Genomic DNA, 23508 nt, shown 5'->3' on the forward strand with positions numbered 1-23508 from the left:
GATGAAATGACACTTCCTCTGTGTACATCCGTATGCTGCACAAGCCGGCATGTTTCTAACTATAACTGAGATAACTTCCTGGATACACAACAGCTGATAATTTGTTTTGTTCTGACCAATATGGCGGCTTCACCCTTTTGACGTCATGTCGCCTCTTGTCATTAAACCCAAGGAAGTTCTGAAACCTCCTTGTAGGGGAGCAGACAGAACGGCGCGCAGTAAGTACGCAACTGCAAGAGGCTGGGTCGTGAATTTTTCATATGCATAACTCTATCTTCGGCCCAGCCCACCACTCCTCGGTTGCCATGGAGACGTATCCCAGTTCTACCCGCCCCCAGCAAGGAGGTTGGAGGTCTATTAAACCTCCTTGGATGAAAACCTCTTCGTCCAATCGGCGCGGAGTCTGGACTTCCAAGACCATTTCCGCTCAAGGTGTCTAACTCCATGCCTGCTTTGTTTCCTTTCTCCATGAAAGAGGTACGGGGGGCTTTGAGAAGGACCCAATGTATGGGTTGTTTGCGCAATTGCCTGGCTGGGAAGGATTGTTAGTTTCCGGTGTGTGCTGAGGAAAGGACTTGTAGTGGCTGTCAGCGTGACTGGCTTTAAAAAAAAAATAATAATTATTGTTATTTATTAGCATTGAAAGCAATTATCTGAAAACATGGCTGACGACACTGAGAGAGCTGATGGCAGAATTGTGAAAATGGAAGTGGATTATAGCGCGACAGTGGACCAGCAGTTGCCCGAGTGCGAGAAACTAGCCCGGGTGAGTGAATGGAAGGGCTGGGGCTGAGTCATGGCGCTGGGATTAGGCCGCGCTGCTCCTGTGAACACGGGAGGGAGAGAGGGAGGCTTTCAGTCTCGCCAAAACAAAACTTTCTCATAGTTTTAATTAAAATGATCGGTTTCTTTTTTTTTCCCTACGCAGTTCTGAATTCTATCGGAAAAAAAATGCATATCTGTGGTGGGTTTTTTTCTTGCCAAAGAAAAACCACAAATAGTGGAGGTGCACTTGATCCCCAGGAGACAAGTAGGAGAAAACAAAGGAGGGGGTGGGGATGGAAAATAGGCTCTATCCAAACAATGGGGGAGATGTATATTTTAATAACACAATGATATTTATTGCAAATGGTTGACTCAACACATGAAAATACACCACAATTCAAAAAGTTTATATATATATATATATATATAATTTGATGTTTTCTTTTATATGCATTTTTCTTGTATTATTCATGTATTTATCTTGCAACACCATTTTAAAAACAATATTATTCAATATTATTTATCTTATTGATTTGAATATGTTTATGATCTTGTTTTTGTATTTATGATATTTTATGTATGTTTTTATTATATGCTTTTTAGATGTCCATTTGAAATAAAAAAAAAATATATATAGATACATTTTCTTTGCAATATTTATGTTTTATATTTGTTTACGGTATTTGTTTTTATAGACTCCTGAAGAAGGCGCTACGGTGCCAAAACACGGCTGTGTTGCGTCAACCATTTGCAATAAATACCATTGTGTTATTAAAATATACATCTCCCCCATTGTTTGTTTGGATAGAGCCTATTTTCCCCACCCCTCCTTTGTTTTTTTTTTTCTTGACATGTTTGTTATTCTCGGCACGTGTACGATATTGTGTGGAATAGCATTGACAATTTGTCTCACCTGTCTGCCTTTATTTCATGCGTTTCACACATTTTTAACAATTGTTTATTTTGGGGTGTGGGCAAGGATAAAGAGAAAAAAAAATCACAAGTGGATTTAAGAGGGTGGTGTGAGGTCCGAGGTCTTCAGAATTGGTTCTTGGCCGACTTCAGGAACTGGAGTCCAGCGTTTTGATTTTGAAAGGAATTTTTTTCTGTATTCTCTAGTAAATTGATAAATTGTTTATTCTCGTGTTTGTCAGTATTTATGTTGAGCTATGAAAAGTTGGAAAATAGGGGTATGTTCAGTTTGTCATTAGAATAGAAATGAAGAACACCAGACAAATTGTAGCTGATGCCTCTTTATTTTGCTAAGTAATAATCTGTTTGAGGGGGCTATTAGAGAAAGAGAGATCTAACTTGCTAGCAACCTCCTAATCCGAAACAAGAACTGGATTTACAGAGGGAGGCTATTTCTTCTAGTTGTCCCCTCCCCCAATAGAAAAAGGTTGGACAAGCCTGATCTATTATAGCCACTACATTTTATATTTTGTAACATTTGGAGGACCAAAACATGCACTGTTGTATTTTGCTGCATGTTTATTATTATTATTTGTAGCATTTGTATCCCACATTTTCCTACCAATTTGCAGGCTTACATTTGCCGTAATGGCGGTTGCCATTTCCGGGTAACAGAATTACAAATGGTGTTGCATTAAGGTGTGTACATACATCATAGTGGCAAGTACAACGGTGGATTGTCCCCTTCCCAGCCTTCACCCAGTCTCCATCCCCCAATCGGATTCCTGCTTCCCAAATGTGATACACCTCTCTGCAAACTTGGGCTATGTGGTGCTGGAAGTTCAGGTTGGTCTCGTGAGACTTGAAACCACAAGACCAACCCAAACTTCCAGCACTCCACGACTTAAGCTTACTGAGTTGAGTCATGGTGGGGAAGCAGAAATCCCGCTGTACATATCACAAGGATTGCCAAGCTTCTGAGGGCCAAAAAAAAGCACTTGGTGGGCGATTCTGACCCTCAGGTCATAGGTTGGACAAACTTGCTATAGATTTTTTATGATTTTTCTTAGTTTTCTTGACTTGTTTGATATCATAAAAAGCACTTGCTCTGTGGTTTCCTTGTTTTTGCTTTGCATTATCTTTTCTTTGGGGTAATGGTATGTGCAAAAAGGATTTTCTCTGGAAGCATGACAGAGTGAGCCTAATTCCTGAGCCAAGGTATGTTGGAGATGATCAGTCTTGAGATAAGCATCAGCAGTATATCTGCAACAAATACGTTGCTTGTTCTCTGTGTGTTTTAAGTGTTGGTCTAGGTTACTTGATAATTTAGCTTTTTTTATTTGAAGGTTTAAGTGAATATGCTGTGATCCAAAAGATTTCATATAGATTGAGTTTGTATGTCTTGGATGTGTCTTATAATAACAACGTGGGGAACCTATTACTAAGTTGTGCTAAGTACCTAATTTGTTAGTGTACCTTAGTAAAAGAACTGTTTTAAAGGTGCTCATTTTCAAAACAGAAAAATGTGCAAAAAGTACACCAAGCTGCAAATGGATTTTTTTTTTTTTGCCAAAATGTCTAAATCACTATTTTTAAACGTTTTTAAGACAGGTTTTTCTAAGCAGTTAATACGAAGTGCATCCAAATCGCAATGGGGCATGTTGCACCCCTCCCTAGCAGCGTTCTGTTAAGCCTTTTTCAAGTGACATGCTTGTTTAGTCTTACCGCCTGCTCATCCTCGTGACTTCCTTCAGAAGTTGTTAAATGTAGCTATGCCATCTACACAGAGATGTTGCTGTATAGTGATTCTGCATCCATTTTAACCAGTAGGCCATAACTACTTTTGAAGTTTAATCTATTCAGAAGGATTGTAGTGTTTCTGTGCAGTTTCTTTTTTTAATATTTGAATGTCCTGTCTACCCCCCCAATGCAGTTGTCTTTGAGTGAACAAAATCCATATCTGATTTGTCTTATTAGGGTTTCTGGATTTTAAAGTGTGTATACATGATTCTGATAGATTGTATTGCTTTTAGGTTTTCACTGGAGATAATTTCTTAATTTAAAATCCTGATTTCTGTCTGTTTATTGGGACCTTCAACGTGATGCCTAAAATTCACAAATCTGGTACAGCTGGGTTTTAGCACATATTGGAGGAGCTCAAGATTTTCATCTCCTAATACCCAACACTGCCAAGGTTCAGGGCTGCTAGTGAGTGGTATTTAGCAGGTTGGTGGAGTCAGTAAAAATGTACTGACTGACTCCAGCTTCAAAATAATATATAGTAAATTTATAATTTTATACTTATAACTTTAGATCCATGATAAAGATATGTGTTTATATATTTACCGGTAATTTAGATGCAGAATAAAAAAAAATGTAAAGCCTAATATCCAGTTGGAGTTGGAGTCAAAGGATTTGTGTACCATCACCATAAATTTGAGAGTAGCCTAGTGGTTACTTGTAGCTACCTGAGAACCTGGTTCAATTCCCACTGCAGTTCCTTGTGACTCTGGGCAAGTCACTTAACCATCCATTGCCCCAGGTACAAAAATACATACCTGTATATAATATGTAAACTGCTTTGATTGTAATCGCAGAAATTTGGTATATCAAATCCCATCCCCTTTCCCTTAGCGCTTAATTACATTGAAATGCTGATGCTACCATTACTACTACTACCTGAACCCCTCCCCCCCATTAATTTCAATGTGCATTTTTCTGCTACTGGAGTTACTGTAGCACTTGGTTAGTCATATGAGAGATTATAGCAGAAAATATTTAAGGAAATCACTGAGAAATAAGTGAGTATTTAAAGAGAGGTGTTGAAAGGGAGGATAAACAAAATAACATTCCCATTATTAGTGGAGAAAGTTTCACGCTTTGAGGCGGATGAAAAGAACGACCTTTAAAATGATTCTTAGCAGCATGATGTGGCATGAGGTTTGGTAGAATTGATATGGACGTACAGCATTTCTTTTGGCTGAGACTGAAGAGGAACTAAACTAAAAAAAAATATCTTTTGTGCAGATCTGTGTGAGTAACTGTTGGAAACAAGACTGGGACATTTTTTCTATAATTAGCAGTTAAACAGATGTCATAATATTCTCTTGCCAATATGCTGTAGCTATCTTGAGAAAGTAAATCCTCAGCTGCATTCATAAAGCACTAAGAAACCAATAACAGTGGTGTTGGTCATTGTTTAATTCATATTCCCTGTTCATTTACTCTGTAAAATTTTGCACATTGATATTGTGATGTTGTTAATATTTGTATATCACCAATAGGAAGGAAGACTTCAAGAAGCAATTGAAATCCTGCTTTCTTTAGAAAAACAGACTCGAACGGTAAGCAGAGCAGTATACTGTACTACTACTGCTAGTACTTATCATTTCTATAGCGCTACTGCAAAATTACTGTAACATCTTGACTTTGAAAACACAATGGCAGTATCTCCAGTGGCGTACCAGGGGGGGTGGGGGTGGTCTGCCCCAGGTGCACGCCGCTGGGGGGGTGCCGCGCGCCTGTCGGCTCCGCTCGTTCCCTGCTCCCTCTGCCCCGCAACAGGTTACTTCTTGTTCTGGGGCAGAGGGAGCAGGGAACGAGTGAAGCCGACAGACGCGTGGCACCCCCCCCCCCCCCCCAGCAGGTAAAAATGCACCCGGGGGAGTGTCCTTTCGCCGGGGGTGGGGGGGCACATCGGTGATCCGCTCCGGGTGTCAGCCACCCTAGGAACGCCACTGGGTATCTCTAATATCTCCTACTGGAAAAAAGATATCCAAGTAATGGTTTAATTCACTCATTTGTTTAGAAAGTTTCCTTCTCCTGCTTTGGACTTCTGAAGGTCCATGTTGCCACGAGCCTTCATTTGCAACTACCTGGGATTTTTCTCTATGTCATGTCCTTCCCCACCATACTTCAGCCTTGGTCTTTGAGGGCCGCAACCCATTCGGATTTTCAGGATTTCTCCAATGACTAAAAATGAGATCCATTCATATGTCCTGAAATCATTATGGGTCTAAATCTAGCCATCAGACACAGTGACCTGGAACACCATCATTGTTGCCTCTGCAATATCTACTCACAACATGCTTAGTGAGCAGAAGACCTGACCCAAGAATGGACATAGGTTGTCTGAATGGCATCATGTAGCTCTACTATTGGGCTGACCCTGTGAAATTATTTACTGAAAGCGGAGGAGTGACCAAGTGCTTAGAACTAGGGAAGATGGGGTTCAAATCTGGTTTCTCTCTCGGTCCTCTGTTGCCTCCTAGGACAGGAAGCTAGCTACTATACCTGGGTTGCCATTTGCCTTGAGCATGGGTTTGAAAAAGTGAGTAATTTTAATTGAAAATCCAACCTTGACTATTCATTTATTAGCAGAAGGAGTGAAAAGTTCTGTAGTCAGACAAGTGTCCACTTATGAAATGATTTTAGGTGAGCAGAAACATTATGAAATAGTTGCTAAACTTTAACTGTAAACTAGTAAAATTAGATCTGAATCTTCTACAGCTTCACTTTTGTGACTGGTAGTTCCACTGAATTAAAAATCCAGATATCAACGAACATTGCTAAATAGAAAATATAATTGATTGTTAGAACGCTTCACAATATAACACAGTATGAAATGCTGGCCATATAAAAAAATTTCCATTAATATAACTTGTTGAAATGACACACATACCAATTCTATTTATGATTTCAACTTCCTCAGGCCTCTGATATGGTGTCTACATCTCGGATCCTGGTTGCCATTGTGAAAATGTGTTATGAAACTAAAGAGTGGGATGCTATGAATGAAAATATCATTCTTTTGTCAAAGAGAAGAAGTCAGTTAAAACAAGTGAGTTAATGACCATTTTATTACAAATCTTAACCGTACATTTTTCTGCTTTTTTCCATATAAACTATATAGTATAATTGTGTGGCACAAGTTTCTGTAAGATGCAGTTTAACAAACAATAAACAATACATATGCAAGCCTCTTGTTGCTGCAAATGAAAATGCATTTAAAAAAAAAAAAACCTCTGTTTCAAGCTCGGTGAGGAATGCCTCTAGATCTAATGGTTGAGAGAGACATCTGTCACATGTAAATGTAGAGTTAAACTTCTAGATTAATTTAGAAATGGTTGCTATAGGTTTCCATATGGAATGGAGGAGGAGTTAGAATAGTGGGCTGAACCCCAGGGAAGTCAAAGTTCAAATCTCACTGATGCTTGGTGTGACCTCTGGCAGGTCATTTAACCCTCTACTGCCTCAGTTACCAAATTAGATTATAAGTCCTTTAGAAACAGGGAGATATATCCTACCTGAATGTAACTCGCCTTAAGGTATCGCTGAAAAGATAAGAACAAAATCAAATCAAAATATGCTATGAGTATATGCAGTACCTTTTGCAGAGCTCTCGTTTATTTAAGAACGACTATGCATTTGAGGTTGAGGAAGGTTGAGTGCAGTATTGCATTGCATGTTTTCTCCTTCTACCTTGTCTATCAGTTTGTAGTTCTTGTTGTTAGCTTATTTTTCTCTCTGCACAGACTTCTTTTTTTTAATTTTTTTTTATTCCCAAAGAAAATCTTCCTTAAGGTGCAGAAACAAAGGTATCTGTAAGCCTATCTGTGTAGCATTTTTTTTAACCTGAGACACCCTTTTTGGTATGACTTGTGTTTTGATCAGTAGCTTGGGAGGCTGGCTTGTGGGTTGGAGTACCAGCTCTCTAAGGGCCCGATGTACAAAGGCAGCCGTAAAATATGGCTGCTTCGGTAGAAGTTACCGAGTCACAGTGACCAATGCACAAAGGTGATTGCATGCCAATAAGATGCATGGATCCCCCTTTGTGCAACTATTTGACAGCTTGCACAAAAAAACCCTGCCTCTTCCCCCATCCCCCCCCCCCCCATGAAACAATTCCCTGGTGGTCCAGTGGACCCGTGCTGCACCCCTGTTCCCCAAGCACAGATTTATTCTGATGTCTAGTGACTCCCCCTCCCTGCCCTTACATTAAAGTAGTTGGAGGTAGGAGGGCAGGAGCAACACCTCTTCCCTCCTGCCTCAGGCACCACCTCGTCCCAAAAAATGGCGCCCAGCCATTGCCTGGGTAAATCTCTGCTGGGAGTTGGTGGAGGTGGGTGGTCCAGGTCCACTGGATCTCCAGGAAATTGTTTTGGGGGGGAGGCACAGGCGTGTGCGGGGTCCACAGTACCACCAGGAAATTGTTGTGGGGGTGGGGGTGGGGGGGGGGGGGTGGGGGGGTGGGGGGGTTGCCAGGAGGGGAGAGGTGGGAGGACAAGCAGGCAGCCTTTGCAGCTACCTATGTTTGGGCTTCCCTCCTCTCTGTTAGCTCCAGAGCAGCTGTAAAATTTGCTGGGTAAAGCTAGGCACTCTGGAGTTGTGCTTCGCCTGAAATGCTCATTAGTATACTAATGAGCTTATTGTAATACATTTGCATGGGGTTCTCAGCTGATAACAGCACACAGTAGAGCCACAGAAAACCCCTTTGTTCATTACTCGCTAAATAATGTTTGCTTTAGACTGGGTATGATGAGTCTATAGCAGATGTTCCTAGCACGGTATTCTCCATTCTAGTAAAGTGAAACAAATCGTATCATATCAGTGTTTTTTTAAAAATTTGAAGCTGCCCAGAGCTTATGTTAGAAGAGTGAATACATATTCTTCACTAAATTAATATCAAGTTTGTGTTTTCTGATTTGAATTGTCTTAGCGGTTTTTGTTCACTGTGTGTATTCTGTTTGTACGAGGCAGGCAGTAGCTAAAATGGTTCAACAGTGCTGTACATACATTGAAGAAATTACAGATCTCGCCATTAAATTACGGCTCATTGACACACTGCGCATGGTCACGGAAGGAAAGGTACGTTTGGTATATGTCACTGTCTTTCTTCTACTATAAACTATTTGTTGAATACTTTGAACTGTTATGCGGATCTAGTGTGCAAATGGATCAGACACTCTCTAACAACGGCATTAACAGGCTAGACCCCTGGGTATGAAGATCTCCACTAAGCAGCTAGATTTTCAAGTGTCATTTATTATGGTGGGATTGGTTTTCATCACTAGTGAGCTAAGTTGGTTTCCTGTCCTACATTTAGCCCAGTGTAGGAAATAGCTGAACTGAGACAGTTAAGTTGCTTACTTAACACTATTGAAATCCTAGCTTGGAGTGCCAGCTTTCCTTGGCAAGTGGAGGAGTAGCCTAGTGGTTAGTGCAGAGGACTTTGATCCTGGGGAACTGAGTTCGATTCCCACTGCAGCTCCTTGTGACGCTGGGCAAGTCACTTAACCCTCCATTGCCCCTGGTACAAAATAAGTACCTGAACATATGTAAACTGCCGCACAGACTTCTGTTTACAAACTCACAGAAACAGAAGCCTGCGCGGGCGCATTGCTGATCTGCAAGGGCAGGCTTCTACGTGGAATGTTGCTAGTGGAGGAGTAGGCTAGTGGTTAGTGCAGCAGACTCTGATTCTGGGGAATTGGGTTCGATTCCCACTGCTGCTCCTTGTGACTCTGGGCAAGTCACTTAACCCTCCATTGCCCCTGGTACAAAATAAGTACCTGAATATATGTAAACCGCTTTGAATGTAGTTGCGAAAAAGGCGGTATGTCAAGTCCCAGTTCCCTTTCCCTATTTCAGATTCTAAATGGAATGTTGCTACAATCTAAGGTTCTACATGGAATGTTGGCTACTGTTTGACATTCTGTGGCTACTGTTTGAGATTCTACATGGAATGTTAATGTTGCTATTCCACTAGCAACATTCCATGTAGAAGCCTGCCCTTGCAGATCAGCAATGCGGCCGCACAGGCTTCTGTTTCTGTGAGTCTGATGTCCTGCAACTTTGTCTAAGCGGCTGAAGGCCGTTCCCATGGAGAAACCATCTTGTAAACAGAAGTCTTTGAGCTCAGATAACTTTTCTTGAGTACTGAATCAACTGCTTGCATTAAAATTGCGATTAATAATTGATTAATCACAGGTAATAGTGATTTAACTTGCACCCCTAATGAAAACAACTTTTTTTTGTGTGTTTGTGTGTGATGACTTATCACAAAATGCATTATCTGTGTTTTACTATTGTTAATAAATTCAGCGCATTGTGAGCAGGGTTGAATTTACCTTCTTTTGAATGTAGATCTATGTAGAAATTGAGCGTGCTCGACTGACAAGGACTTTGGCAGAGATGAAAGAACAGGATGGGAATGTGAAAGAGGCTGCTTCAATTTTGCAAGAGCTTCAGGTAATCTACTGACAGTGTATGTGTGCTTGACTCTCGGATTATACTTTTCCTACTTGGCGCAGGCCAACGTGGAGCCCTCCACTTGTTTTCTGCAGAGATGATAGTGAGATGAATTTTTATGAGACGGAAGGTTCCAGTAAATGGGAAGGCACATATCACAGAGCTGGAGATTAAGTCTAATCTTGTCTGGCAACACATGAATCTAATTACTGGCCCATCACACCAGTCCTAAGGCAGATGGTATTCATAAGACTTGCCATGTTTCTGTGCCACAGTCTTGGCATTAAGCAAGATTTCTCTTACGTAAGCATAAAGCAAAATGTGTATTATGTGATTAATACATTTTGATTATTTTTAAAGAACAATAAAATATAATTAGTTTTCTTCAAGTAAATGTGTTCTAATATAAAACGTTGGTGTGTGACGCATAGTGATTAGCAGATCATGCAGTCTACGTGATTGGTTTCCAGACAGACAGCTGGAGAATGCAATCATATTGCTTTGACTTGTTTGGGATTGTACAGAAGTGACCCTGTAGTGCTGTTGCATTTCCTTTGCTAGGTGGAAACCTATGGCTCGATGGAAAAGAAAGAGAAAGTGGAATTTATTCTAGAGCAGATGAGACTGTGTCTTGCAGTCAAAGATCACATTCGAACTCAAATTATCAGCAAAAAAATCAATACCAAATTCTTCCAGGATGAAAACACAGAGGTAAAATGAAGGAGACAAATTAGTTGTTTAGAAAAACAAAACTAGACTAATATTTAGAGTTTATTGTAAAATAATATTTAATTTATTTAAAAACCTAATCTGTCTATTAATAGTTGGGGGTTGTATTCAAAAGAACTTTATTTGCTTAGTGACTGCTGCTAAATATATAAACCTTAGTATCGATAGATTTTCAGCACGCTTTCATGATGGTGCTGTTGAAAATCTCTACTGCTGTGGCACTATATAAACACTGACCAGGTGGAGTTAGGGCAGAACTTTACAGGTGGTGGCATTATTCAGCCCCTATTCATAAGCTTAGTGATTTCAATTTAGGCTGGCCTAAATTAAATAGCTTAGCTGTAATTGGTGGGGTGACCACCTCATAGTTAAATTTGGAGCCACCACCTAGCCATATAGCATCACTGAATATATACATAAATGCTATGGCTGGCATTTAAAAAAAATTAAGCTCACTGTTACTGTTTAAAGTTTACCTGAGTGGTTTTAAGCAGTGTGCATCATAACATTGGATAATAAAATGAAACATTCTGAAATGTACAGTTGATACAAATCAATTAGTATATAATTAATCCTTTTTTCTTTGAAATGTCTTGATTTTAGAAATTGAAGCTGAAGTATTACAACTTAATGATTCAACTGGATCAGCATGAAGGGTCCTACTTATCTATTTGCAAGCACTACAGAGCTATTTATGACACTCCTTGCATCCAAGCTGAAGGTGAAAAATGGCAACAGGTAAATCACCAGAGGGGGGAATATATGATCTTCTGTAATTCAAGTCTAAGGCGATACTTTGTCTAATTCAGTGTATTTATGCCTGGCTTTCCAAAATAGAATCCTTTTCATCTGTTGAAAGTGTTTCTGGATCAGGTCCTGTCTACCTGAAGAAATGAAATGTAACAAGTCTTTTGCAAACTAAGGGCTCCTTTTATTAAGCCGCGGTAGTGATTCCTGCGTGGCCCATAGGAACTGAATGGGCTTCGTCGCATTTGTCTTGTCAGGAAAATCACTACCTTAGCTTATAAAAGGAGCCCAAAGAGTTTTCAGGGGAACGAATAAGGGATGTTGTTCACAGTTCAAATTTATTTAACATATTGCAAATAAAAACAGGTATCTGAGGGGTTGAAATGAGAAGATGGAAACAAAAGGTAAGTTGGGTTACTTGGGAAATTTTAATAAAGTCCAAGAGGAGAGTAGAATTTAGTTAAAATTAAACTAGGGGAAGTGAAAGAAAGTTCACATGACGGTGAAAGGGTAATCTCACCATGAGGGGGTAGCAAAGGGAGAAGGGGGTCATCACTACAGTCATCTTATGACCGGGGCAAATGCCAGAGGAAAAAATGGGCTTTAAGGATGTCTGACACTAGCAGTATTGTAGCCCACAAGGGTTGGTTGTCCATACCACCAGTAAGAGTACAAAGGAACCAAAAAGGCCATGGATTATTTTTTAGTATGGTTTATTGCAGTTAGGCATTATTTTGGCTTGTGGTGTGTTTTAATTCTGTGCAAATGATTTTTTTTCTTTATAAGCTGTTTTTGTGTTTATTGTAGTTACATTTTGTCTATTTTAGTTTGTTTTGATGTTTGTAGTATTTATTGTGTATCTTAACCATGGCAGATACAAGTCAAGGTAAGGTATACACAAAAAGTAGCACATATGAGTTTATCTTGTTGGGCAGACTGGATGGACCGTGCAGGTCTTTTTCTGCCGTCATCTACTATGTTACTATGATGAGTTCTGCGCTCTCTCTGGCTATGTTGGATTCCTACCGATTGCGTCCTAATGGAGGACAGGTGGAGGCTGTCATAGACACCTTCTTACAGCTTCTGAATTGCTGCTGTTGGCACCCAAAAAAGAAACTACAAAGTAAAAAATATCCATTTTTAAAATCATGGCCCGTTTGTTTTCCAACCCGATTGGACCTGGTGTCTGTGGGGGTTGTACTATGAACCTTCATTCGCAGCTAATTGGAGTTTTTGCCTGCTTATAACCCCCTCCAGCTTAGCCTAGTTATTGCAGCTGCTGTCCCCGCCCACAGCTTTCCTGACAATCCTAAAGGTGTCACCATTGAGCCGTGACTGGGACGCCCTCTGCAGCATTCCCAATCCCATTCCACAGAAACCCTGCTGCTTGAGCAACTAGCCAGCTTATAATCGAAAGTAATCACCGGCTATTTCCCGACACAAATCGGGATATGGCCGGCGATTTCGCAAAAGCGGCGAAAAGCGTATTATCGAAAGCTACATTTGTGATAGCTTCGCCACTTTCCCTTCGCCGGGCCGGCGAAAGTTCAAAGGGGCGTGTTGGCGGCGAAGCGAAGGCGAGACATGGGCAGGCTTGGGCGTGGATACCAGATGGCCGGCTTTTGCGGATAATGGAAAAATAAATCCCGGCGATAAGCAGTATTTCGCCGGGTTTACTTGGTCCTTTTATTTTCACGACCAAGCCTCAAAAAGGTGCCCCAACTGACCAGATGACCACCGGAGAGAATGGGGGATGACCTCCCCTTACTCCCACAGTGGTCGCCAACCCCCTCCCACACTAAAATTATTAAAATACAAACCTTTTTTGCCAGCCTCAAATGGCATACCCAGCACCCTGACAGCAGTATGCAGGTCCCTGGAACAGTTGTTGTTGGTTGCAGTGGACTGCAGAAAGGCAGAGCCAGGCCCATCCCCCCCCACCTGTTCCACTTGTGGTGGGTAATGTTGAGCCCTCCCAAACCCCCCAAAACCCACTGTACCCACATGTAGGTGCCCCCCTTCAGCCCTTAGGGCTAGGGTAATGGTGCACACTTGTGAGCAGTGGGTTTTGGAGGGGATTTAGGGGACTCAGCACACAAGGGAAGGGTGCTATGCACCTGGAAGCTAATTTGGTTGTTTATAAAAGATGTTTGAAGTGCCCCCTAGGGTGCCCGGTTGGTGTCCTGGCATGTGAGGGGGACCATTGCACTACAAATGCTGACTCCTCCCACGGCCAAATGCCTTGGATTTCGCCGGGTTTGAGATCGCCGGCAGTTTTTTCCATTATCGCGGAAAAACAAGAGTGGCAATCTCAAACCTGGCGAAATCCAAGGCATTTCGCCGGCCCACACCGTATTATCGAAAAAAAAGATGGCCGGCCATCTTTTTTGAAAATACAGTTCCGGCCAGCTGTTGCGCCGCCGCCAAAATAGATCGCCGGCGACGTTCGATTATTCCCCTCTAGGTCTGATCACAAGTGATTTTGGTTATCCTATGCTCTTTATTTTATAGTCATTACTGTGTTTTCTCTTTTGTATGTTTCTATTTTTCTTCATTTAGGCTCTGAAGAGTGTAGTGCTATACGTTATCCTGGCCCCCTATGACAATGAACAGTCAGATCTAGTGCATAGAATAAATAGTGATAAAAAACTAGACGACATACCTAAATATAAGTAAGTATTCAATGTGTAGGGCCAGCTGCTTCTTTTGTTTTTAAAAGCAGATATGGGCTTTCTTGGGCATAGAACTTGGATAAAAGGGGATACATTTTGTAAAGCATTTTCAGCTTTTATATCATGCTTTGCCTGCAGGATATGGCTGTTCTTTTCCCTTTGTAATGTTGTGCATACTGTCCCTTGTGAAAACTATCCCACAATGAATTTGCACCTGCTATTTAGTACCCTACATTTCCTGGCTTAGTTTGCGTGCATGATTGTGCATAAAAGTGCTGCAATTCCTGCATCTAGCAGCTCATCAGCTCAGTTCAAATAAACAGACTTAAATTTATGCTGCATGTAAAAGAGAGTGCCATCTAAAATGACCTCCGAGAGGGACATAATATCCATATCGGTGAAAATGTGTTGTTCAAAGTATGCATATACGTGTATGCATTTACATCTTCTAATTTATGCGGATGGCTTTTCTGAGTTGATGATGCATACATAGTGGAAGTAAGGGGTCAACAATTAAGTTGTAGGTGATAACGTTTTTATTGGACAATTTAATGTATCTTGGAGGTTATCAATAGAAATCAAACAAAATAAAACATGGAAAAGAAAATAAGATGATACCTTTTTTATTGGACATAACTTAATACATTTCTTGATTAGCTTTTGAAGGTTGCCCTTCTTCGTCAGATCGGAAAGCTAATCAAGAAATGTATTAAGTTATGTCCAATAAAAAAAGGTATCATCTTATTTTCTTTTCCATGTTTTATTTTGTTTGATTTCTATTGATAACCTTTAAGAGTGGACTAACACAGCTACCACACCTCTCTACTTATGTATCTTGGACAAACTTTCAAAAGTTTTCCTCTTTGACTGTTTGGATGACGAGAGGATAACTTTAGAAAGCTTGTTGAATTTTGTTGTATTAACTTAGTTCACTTGGATATGTGGAAATAACACGGCAATCACAATCTATTTATATGTTTGAAAATCCACAGTTCCAAAACCTGCTGCTAGAAGTACCTCCCCATACAGCGATTAAAGTAAGCGTAAAATGGCGCTGAGTGTATGCTTTCAGCCATCTGCACAAGCGTCGCATATATACCCATGGAAATGTCTTTCCTAGAACATTTGCCTTCCTTTTCTACTAATATATTGCAATAACAGAATGAAGATGAAGTTATTGTTTACTTTTTGTGTTTGAAGATTTGGAGTCTGTTTGGATTCGAGGAGGAAACTGCCATGAAATGATATGATACTTTTTCTGATTTACAGGGATCTCCTGAAACTCTTCATCACAATGGAGCTGATGCGCTGGTCCAACCTTGTGGAAAACTATGGCAAGGAGCTAAGAGAAGGGTCCCTCGAGAGCACTGCTACCGATGTTTTTGGTTATACAGAGGAAGGGGAAAAAAGATGGAAAGATTTGAAGAACAGGGTGGTAGAGCATGTAAGTCCCTTGAGGGATTAAAACCGCCCTCTGGGTGGCAGATGTTTGAGTGGCCTGAATTTTTATAGCACCAATTTGCTTGTGTACCAGTGACCTAGAAATGGGAATAGCCCCTAATTGGTCGTCTGCATCCAGTAGTTTACTCTGCTGACAGCTGCTCCTAAGTAGAAGTTTTATTATGTTAATTTCAAACTGTTTTTATTCAGGATCAAATTTGTAAAACAAGCAGCTTTATAGCAACACAACATTTCAACATACGCAATCATGCAGTGAACAATCAATTGTATTCAGATTGCCATAACCAAGCCAAGGAACAAGCAGATGCATGATCGCAATTTGACAGTTACCTTACCTCTCCCGTATCCCACTCAACGCCTCTAAAGTTTTATTATATGAATGTAAGCTGCACTAAACAAAAAAAAAAAAAAAACCAACAACAACAAAAAAACAACCCTCTTTTTCGGGGGGGGGGGGGGGGTGGGGGTGGGGAGGGTGGTGGACGAGTGAAGTGAGAGAATAAATTTTCCCAACTCTTTTTACATGAGAGTTTGATGCGTTTGGAGGGTAGTTCACAGCCAAGACTACAGGAACCTTGAATGTAATATGAGATACTAGTAAAAAAGGCCCGTTTCAGAGACAAATGAAACGGGCGCTAGCAAGGTTTTCCTCGGAGTGTGTATGTTTGGGAGAGTGTATATGAGAGTGACTGTTTGAGAGTCAGAGTGAAAGTGTGAGTGTGTGAGAGAGAGTGAGTCTGGGTGTGAGTGTGAGAATGAGAGTGTGTGCAAGTGTGTATGTGAGACACAGTGTGATAGAGAGTGTGTGTGTGTGGCCATCCATGCTCCTCTGTCCCCTGCCCCCTCCATTCATCCCTTTCCAGCATTTCCCCTCTTTGCCTGAGGCCTGCCCTGCAATCCATATCCATCCATGCCCATCTGTCCCCTCCATTCATCCCTATCCAGCAATTCCCCTTTCCCTGAGCCCTGCCGTCCCAATCCATGGCCATCCATGTTACTCTGTCACCTGCCCCCTCCATTCATCCCTATCCAGCATTTGCCCTCTCTGCCTGAGGCCTGCCCTGCAATCCATGCTCCTCTGTCCCCTGCCCCCTGCATTCATCCCTTTCCAGCATTTCCCCTCTCTGCCTGAGGCCTGTCGTGCAATCCATATCCATCCATTGCCATCTGTCCCCTTCATTCATCCCTATCCAGCAATTCCCCTTTCCCTGAGCCCTGCCCTCCCAATCCATGGCCATCCATGTTACTCTGTCCCCTGCCCCCTCCATTCATCCCTTTCCAGCATTTCCCCTCTGTGCCTGAGGCCTGCCCTGCAATCCATATCCATCCATGCCCATCTGTCCCCTCCATTCATCCCTATCCAGCAATTCCCCTTTCCCTGAGCCCTGCCGTCCCAATCCATGGCCATCCATGTTACTCTGTCACCTGCCCCCTCCATTCATCCCTATCCAGCATTTCCCCTCTCTGCCTGAGGCCTGCCCTGCAATCCATGCTCCTCTGTCCCCTCCATTCATCCCTTTCCAGCATTTCCCCTCTCTGCCTGAGGCCTGTCATGCAATCCATATCCATCCATGCCCATCTGTCCCCTTCATTCATCCCTATCCAGCAATTCCCCTTTCCCTGAGCCCTGCCCTCCCAATCCATGGCCATCCATGTTACTCTGTCCCCTGCCCCCTCCATTCATCCCTTTCCAGCATTTCCCCTCTGTGCCTGAGGCCTGCCCTGCAATCCATATCCATCCATGCCCATCTGTCCCCTCCATTCATCCCTATCCAGCAATTCCCCTTTCCCTGAGCCCTGCCGTCCCAATCCATGGCCATCCATGTTACTCTGTCACCTGCCCCCTCCATTCATCCCTATCCAGCATTTCCCCTCTCTGCCTGAGGCCTGCCCTGCAATCCATGCTCCTCTGTCCCCTGCCGCCTCCATTCATCCTTTTCCAGCAAGTCCCCTCTCTCCCTTCCATGACCCCCCCCTCGCATCCATGCTCCTCTCTCTCCCATGTCCCAGCCTGGCCCGCCCTCTTCTTCTCCCCCCCTTCGCATCCATGCATCCGTTTTTTTTTTTTTTCTTCTTTTAAAATGTACCTCCGTGGCGGTTCCGGCAGCGAAGCGTCAGGGAAGGAGGCGGTGCTCCCGACGTCTAGGTTTCCCTTCGCTGTGTTCCGCCTTCTTTTGACGTCATCCTTGACGTCAGAAGAAGGCGGAACACAGCGAAGGGAAGGCTAGACGTCGAGAGCGCCGCCTCCTTCCCTGACGCTTCGCTGCCGAACGATGCGATTGGTTGAGTGTCATTGCTCCACCCTCAATGTCATCACGTTTGACGCGTGGGCGGGGCAGACACAATGCGATCTCACCCCCTTCACTTTTGGCTAAAAGAGGCTTCATAGAACGTTGGAGGTGCGTTTTATATAGAGAGATTGCTGGTGACCTGTTCATTAAATTAGTCACTAGCACAAGAGGGCGAACTTCCTGTATATCTGCATAGAGTTTGGTTTACAAACTTTAACCCTTTGCTTTGTCCTCCCTACTTGAACTATCTAAATAAAAGTTTAATGTCAGAATGATTCTATTGAACAATCGATTAAAGGTACATTCTAATTGTTCAGTATTTTACATATCATCCCTTTCCCACTATACAACCTCATAACAATAATACCTTGTACCAAAAAATCACCAAATAAAGAGATATCCTCAAACATATAAAATATAGCAATTATACAGTAGCTTTTCTATCAAAATCCCCCCACCCCCTATTTCTCCACTATCATACCATGAAATCCAATAAGGATATTGAAGCAGAATTTTTTTTCTTTAAATCTTTTAGTTCAGATCTGATCCCTTGAACCACCTTTAGCAGCTACCTGTGCATTATTTTGGTCTTATTTCATTCCATGACGGTCCTTGGCCAAAGAAAAGGGGGACATGTACCAGGGCCCCCTACCAGCACCTGGCAATCGTGGGCCTTAAATCCAGTCACTAGAAGTTATCGTGACCAATACCAGCCCCAAGAGGCTGTGAATGTTGCTTCCATGGTATTCCCAGTCTGCTCGGGAAGCAGAAGGCTTGAACCAGATGAACCCTGTGTCTCTGAGCAGTAGTTCCATTGAACCGGCAGAATCAATGTGCATGAATTCTTGTATCACGCTATTTTCTTTTCTTTTATTTTGTGTTCTGATGTCTTATGTCATTGCTTATATACTTCCATTCCAGAATATTAGAATAATGGCGAAGTATTATACGAGGATTACAATGAAGAGAATGTCCAAACTCTTGGACTTATCTGTTGATGTAAGTACTGTATATTTATGCATGTGAGCCCTTACTACTAAGTCAATGGCTTGCAGTAAGGGCTCAGGCCATAAATAGATGCATGCTAGTTTTTAGTTTTTGCGCACATCCGTTTCCCAGCCCACTGAAATGTGGCCTTTTTCCCAGCCATGGTAAAAAGTGTCCCAGAGTTCACCCCAAAGACACGCCCATACTACCGCAGGCATCAAAAAGGATAATTTTTTTTCCAGCCTATCAGAGCGCCAGATATTGGGATATGTCTTACAGTATAGATAGCACACATTTCCTGAATTATAATTTTTTGTTTTTCCATGTGTTGAATTGGGCTGGAGTCAACATGCTGAGCAGAATGAAGTCATCAGATGATCTGGGGGTTTTGATTGAGCAGTACTGTATATAATAGTGTATAGGAGGTGGAGGTTTATGTGATTTATCACATATCGCACACTGTGTTGCCTAAATTGGTTTTTATTTTTTATTGTGCTGTAACATAAATATAATTACTCATAGGCCTTAGTGAAGTTTTTATTTCCCATCCCTCTATTTGGCTATGGGGAGAAAAGTAGGTGCCAAGCCTTTCAGGTTGATTTTGCTTGTATTTAAAGTTCATTCACTCTAGATGTTATTGGTTGGTACTTTTGTTTTTTAAGTCTTTTTGATCTGCCAGCTTAAGTGGAGGCTGGTTTGGAATCTGGCACTCTGCACTTTCATTCACAGCTGCTCAAGGATTTTTCCCATGTTTTTATATACTCTTCCAGCTTTTTTTTTTTAATTTTTTAAAATGTAAAATCTTAAGCCTGGTGGGCAAAAAAGTAATTTTGCAATATTGGACAATATCAGCTTCTCCGGCATTTTGGCACTGGAGGAATCAGGTGCATCTTCTGGTCATCTGGGAGGCTAAGGAGGCACGAGGGTCCCCCAAACGTAGGCAGCACTTTTTGAAGCTTTGGAGTCCTTACTTGCAAATTTTAAGTCCGTAGGGACATAGCCTCCTTACTAATGCTTTATAAAGATTAAGTGTAACATCTTAAATATCTCAGTAACAGCTTATTCTCTCATGAAGTAAAGTGGATGTAAATGTTCTCTTGGTTGGTATCATAATGTGGAACATGGAGGGGGGGGGGGGGGGGGGGGAGGAAGGATCATAGGGTGGTCTTAATCATAGAATTGTGTTGGATAAGGTTAACAGCTCCTTAAAGCTAAAACGACTTTAAATAGATGATGGGGGGGGGGGGGGGGGGGGGGGGGGGGGGAGGGGTTATTTCAGGGAATAAGTGGAAAACAACTTTTGAGTTCTTTACCCGCATAACTGTGGCTGCATTATTGTAGTGGGTTGGAGCTGTTGTGTTTTGCATAAGGAGGGGAGGTGGGGCTGGGGTGATAGGGAGGGGGGGGGGGAAACTGTTAAAATAGTTGGTGATAGATCTAGTCATCGTTTCTTTGCTTTAAATGTTATGATGTTGGCATTCTGCTTGTGCTGGATCTTGGATGTATTTTATGCAATTCTCATTAATAAAAATGTTAAATCTTTTTATTAAGAGGTTCTTTTACTAAGTTGTGGTAAAAGGGGTCCTGTGCTAGCGGCGGCAGCCATTTTTGCAGCACACCAAGGCCCCCTTTTACTGTAGCGAGTAAAAAAAAAAGCCGCAAAATGAAATGGGCGTGTGGTAAGTTGGCACTTGCCGTGCAGCCATTTTGGGAAAAGCACTTACCACCACCTATTGAGGTGGCGGTAAGAGCTCCTACGCTAACCTGGCAGTAACTAGGCAGGTCGCAACGCTGCCCAGTTATCGCTGGGTAACCCTCTGTGGAAATGGTGCGCACTGGGGGTGGAGCTACCGCTGTCATCCACATTGAGCCAGCGGTAGTTCGGGTTGCCATTTGACAGTCCTTTAGCAAAAGGGCCCCTAAACTTGGGAAGACTTAAAATCAAAATGCTGAACAGTGTCTTAAGTACAATGGCACACCGAGGGTGGGGTAGTGGGGGCGGTCCACCCCGGGTGCACGCCGCTGGAGGGGTGCAGAAAGCAGCCGCGCAGCTGTCTGATCCGCTGGTTCCCTGCTCCCTCTGCTGTTATTTCCTGTTCTGGAGCAGGGAACCAGCGGAACCGACATCCGCGTGGCTGCTCCCAGCAGGTAAGAATGCACCCGGGGGGGGGGGGGGGGGGTGTGTCATGCTGCACCCGGTGTGGGGGAGGGGGGGGTACGCAGCAGCGATCTGCCCCAGGTGGCAGCAGATCAAGGATCGCCACTGCTTAAGTAACCATGGCCCATTATCAGCAGGTGTTCCAAAATGTTTTCATATTAAACTTTGTTCCTTAATCCAAGCAATAAGCATGTTCCATAGTACAATATTACCCTGTAAACAAACTAAGGGTTTGGATTCTGGTGACCCTCTGTAGCCCTGCTTAACATGTCCAGCTTGATATTAGTCCACGCAGCAGCACCAGGAGTCCTTCTGGAATGCTGACGTCATTTGCACAATGATTGAGGCTCTCATCCCTAGGCAGGGCATTGTGGGTAATTGACCCAGTGGCAGATAATTCTAACAGGGCTGTGGGGTGGAGATATCTTTTGTGCTTTATTTAAAAAAAAAAAAAAAAAAATACAGGTAGCTTATTGCAGTAAAAAAATGTTTGTTTAACTCCCTTACAGGAGTCGGAGGAGTTCCTGTCCAATTTGGTAGTGAACAAGACCATTTTTGCTAAAGTTGACAGGTTGGCAGGAATTATCAATTTCCAGAGACCTAAGGATCCAAATGACATTCTGAATGACTGGAGTCACAAGCTGAACTCTTTGATGGCATTAGTTAACAAAACGACACATCTCATAGCTAAAGAGGAAATGATACATAATTTGCAGTAAGGGACTTAATTGCCTTAATGCATTTAAAATTAATGTCACAGACTGTACAAACTAGTGTATATTTTCCCTTGTCTGAAACAACACAGCAAACATTTTTTAAAGCTTTGTTGACACTTAGCCTTTCGGTAACTGCTCATTACTGATTGCTCCCCACAGTGAGAAAGTTACTAGAGTTCCACTGTATTAATGTCTTTGTAGTCAACAAATGTATTGTGTGGCATCCCCACCATGGTTTTCTACTGTAGCAAATATTTTTGTTTTAACATTATTTGTTTTTATGGATACTTCAGTTTTTGAGGATAAAATGGGGTGTAATCGAATATTCTGGTTGGTTATTTTACAAAATAAAATATATCAGGTTATAGATACAAAAACGTGAGTTCAGTGCATTGTGTGGCAAGGAAAATTTTATGATGTCGAATGATGTTGCTTAATAGTTGTCATGCAAGTTTTGCATATACATTCATAATCTCTTCCTTCCCCTCCCCCACCCCCTAAATATGGAGAAATGTTTATACACACCATAGTTCTAAGTGGCTAAAAATCCATTTCATTCCATACAGGCAATTAAAATGCATAAGATTTTGGAAATGTACCCCTCTTGTACAAATGATATGTCATAATATTAAAAATTGTAGTGGTTATTGCTATATGAATTAGTATGGGTAAAAGTGTATTTGTCACTTTCTTTTATTTATTTATTTTGCTGCACTTATATCCCACATTTTTTCCCACCTGTAAGCTGTATTCTCTGATTTTGCCTCTAATCTAGGTGATGGTTAAACAGAGTTGCTCTCTCGTTTTTTGATTCTGTTGTTATGATTGTTCTGTAAACCAAAGAAACAGCTGAATAGACGCATGTCTGACACTTGGCCCATGTCAGATCTTCCTGTACTGTATTTTGCTTGGAGTGAAGTGAAAGTGGTTATTTAACCAACCAGATCTGAGCATCTAGGAAATGAATCTTAGTGGGTATCTGTATTGCTATTTTTGCCCTCTAAAAGGCATATGATTTTTCTAGTCATTTGTCACAATGTGCTGACATGTATCCTGGTCTCTCAATATTTAAGAAGTAAGGGAAACTTAAACCACTTTTCTATGCAAAAATGTATTTGCTGATTTGGGTGCATCATGACTTTGCAAAAGACGGGGCCCTGGTCTCCATGGCTTAAGAAACCCCCCATTCCTTCCTCCACATCCTTTCATGATTTCAGCCTGCTTCTTAACCCTCCCCTCCCCCCACCCCGTGTTCAGGCTTGTGTGTCTTTTGTTTCAGTACAATATACAGGAGCTTCGTTCTCCCTGTTTAGAGTGCATATTTTGCTTTCCTGACAGCTGGAGGAAGCATGCACACAATGTGATCTAAGGACAAGAAGCTGAACCAGCTTTCCTTTACTTTAATCAGCATTTCCCTGTTCTCTCAGCCCTCTCTCAGCCCCCCTTGCAAGACCTGGCTGTGTAGAAATAAAAGATCACTTCACAACTCGAAGGATGCGCCACAAAAATCAGGTCTCGCCAAACAGTCTAAATTGTGGATACAGAAGTAACTGCTGATCACACGTTAGTGAATAATATCCAACATACATGAATCTAAATATATACATATAAGGATGAAAGACCTTGTTAGTCTGTGGTATGTGGAAGCCCCTTCTTTTTAAAGGCATAGTACCTCACGGATGACAGACTAATCATCTGGTCTAAACCACCCTCCCAAAATCACATAGCACTTCTTTATTAGAATCAAAGAAGTCTTTGGAGGGAGGGAGTCAAGATGGCGGCTGGCAAGGTTGTATCTGAGTAATGCTCTGTCTGAACTT

The 23508-nt window shown here is 42.0% G+C and overlaps 1 protein-coding gene across 1 annotated transcript; it reads left to right on the top strand.

Moving 5' to 3' along the window:
• Positions 1 to 542: 542 nt before the first annotated feature.
• Positions 543 to 22361, top strand: PSMD12 (proteasome 26S subunit, non-ATPase 12). The gene is made up of 11 exons (XM_030208448.1): positions 543 to 766; positions 4962 to 5021; positions 6389 to 6517; positions 8437 to 8544; positions 9823 to 9927; positions 10489 to 10638; positions 11260 to 11394; positions 13963 to 14075; positions 15345 to 15519; positions 18749 to 18826; positions 21482 to 22361. Exons 1-11 carry the CDS (start codon positions 662 to 664, stop codon positions 21689 to 21691), a joined length of 1368 nt encoding a protein of 455 aa, XP_030064308.1. The 5' UTR covers positions 543 to 661; the 3' UTR covers positions 21692 to 22361.
• Positions 22362 to 23508: the final 1147 nt, after the last annotated feature.

Source organism: Microcaecilia unicolor, chromosome 6 (genome assembly GCF_901765095.1).
Source record: "Microcaecilia unicolor chromosome 6, aMicUni1.1, whole genome shotgun sequence".
NCBI lineage: Eukaryota > Metazoa > Chordata > Amphibia > Gymnophiona > Siphonopidae > Microcaecilia > Microcaecilia unicolor.

Excerpts from the sequence above, each read along its gene's own strand:
- PSMD12 (XM_030208448.1), top strand. The coding sequence starts at position 662 with ATGGCTGACGACACTGAGAGAGCTGATGGCAGAATTGTGAAAATGGAA. Across the intron at positions 11,395-13,962 it reads AAGGTGAAAAATGGCAACAG|GCTCTGAAGAGTGTAGTGCT; the intron begins GTAAATCACCAG and ends TTCTTCATTTAG. Across the intron at positions 15,520-18,748 it reads AGAACAGGGTGGTAGAGCAT|AATATTAGAATAATGGCGAA; the intron begins GTAAGTCCCTTG and ends CTTCCATTCCAG.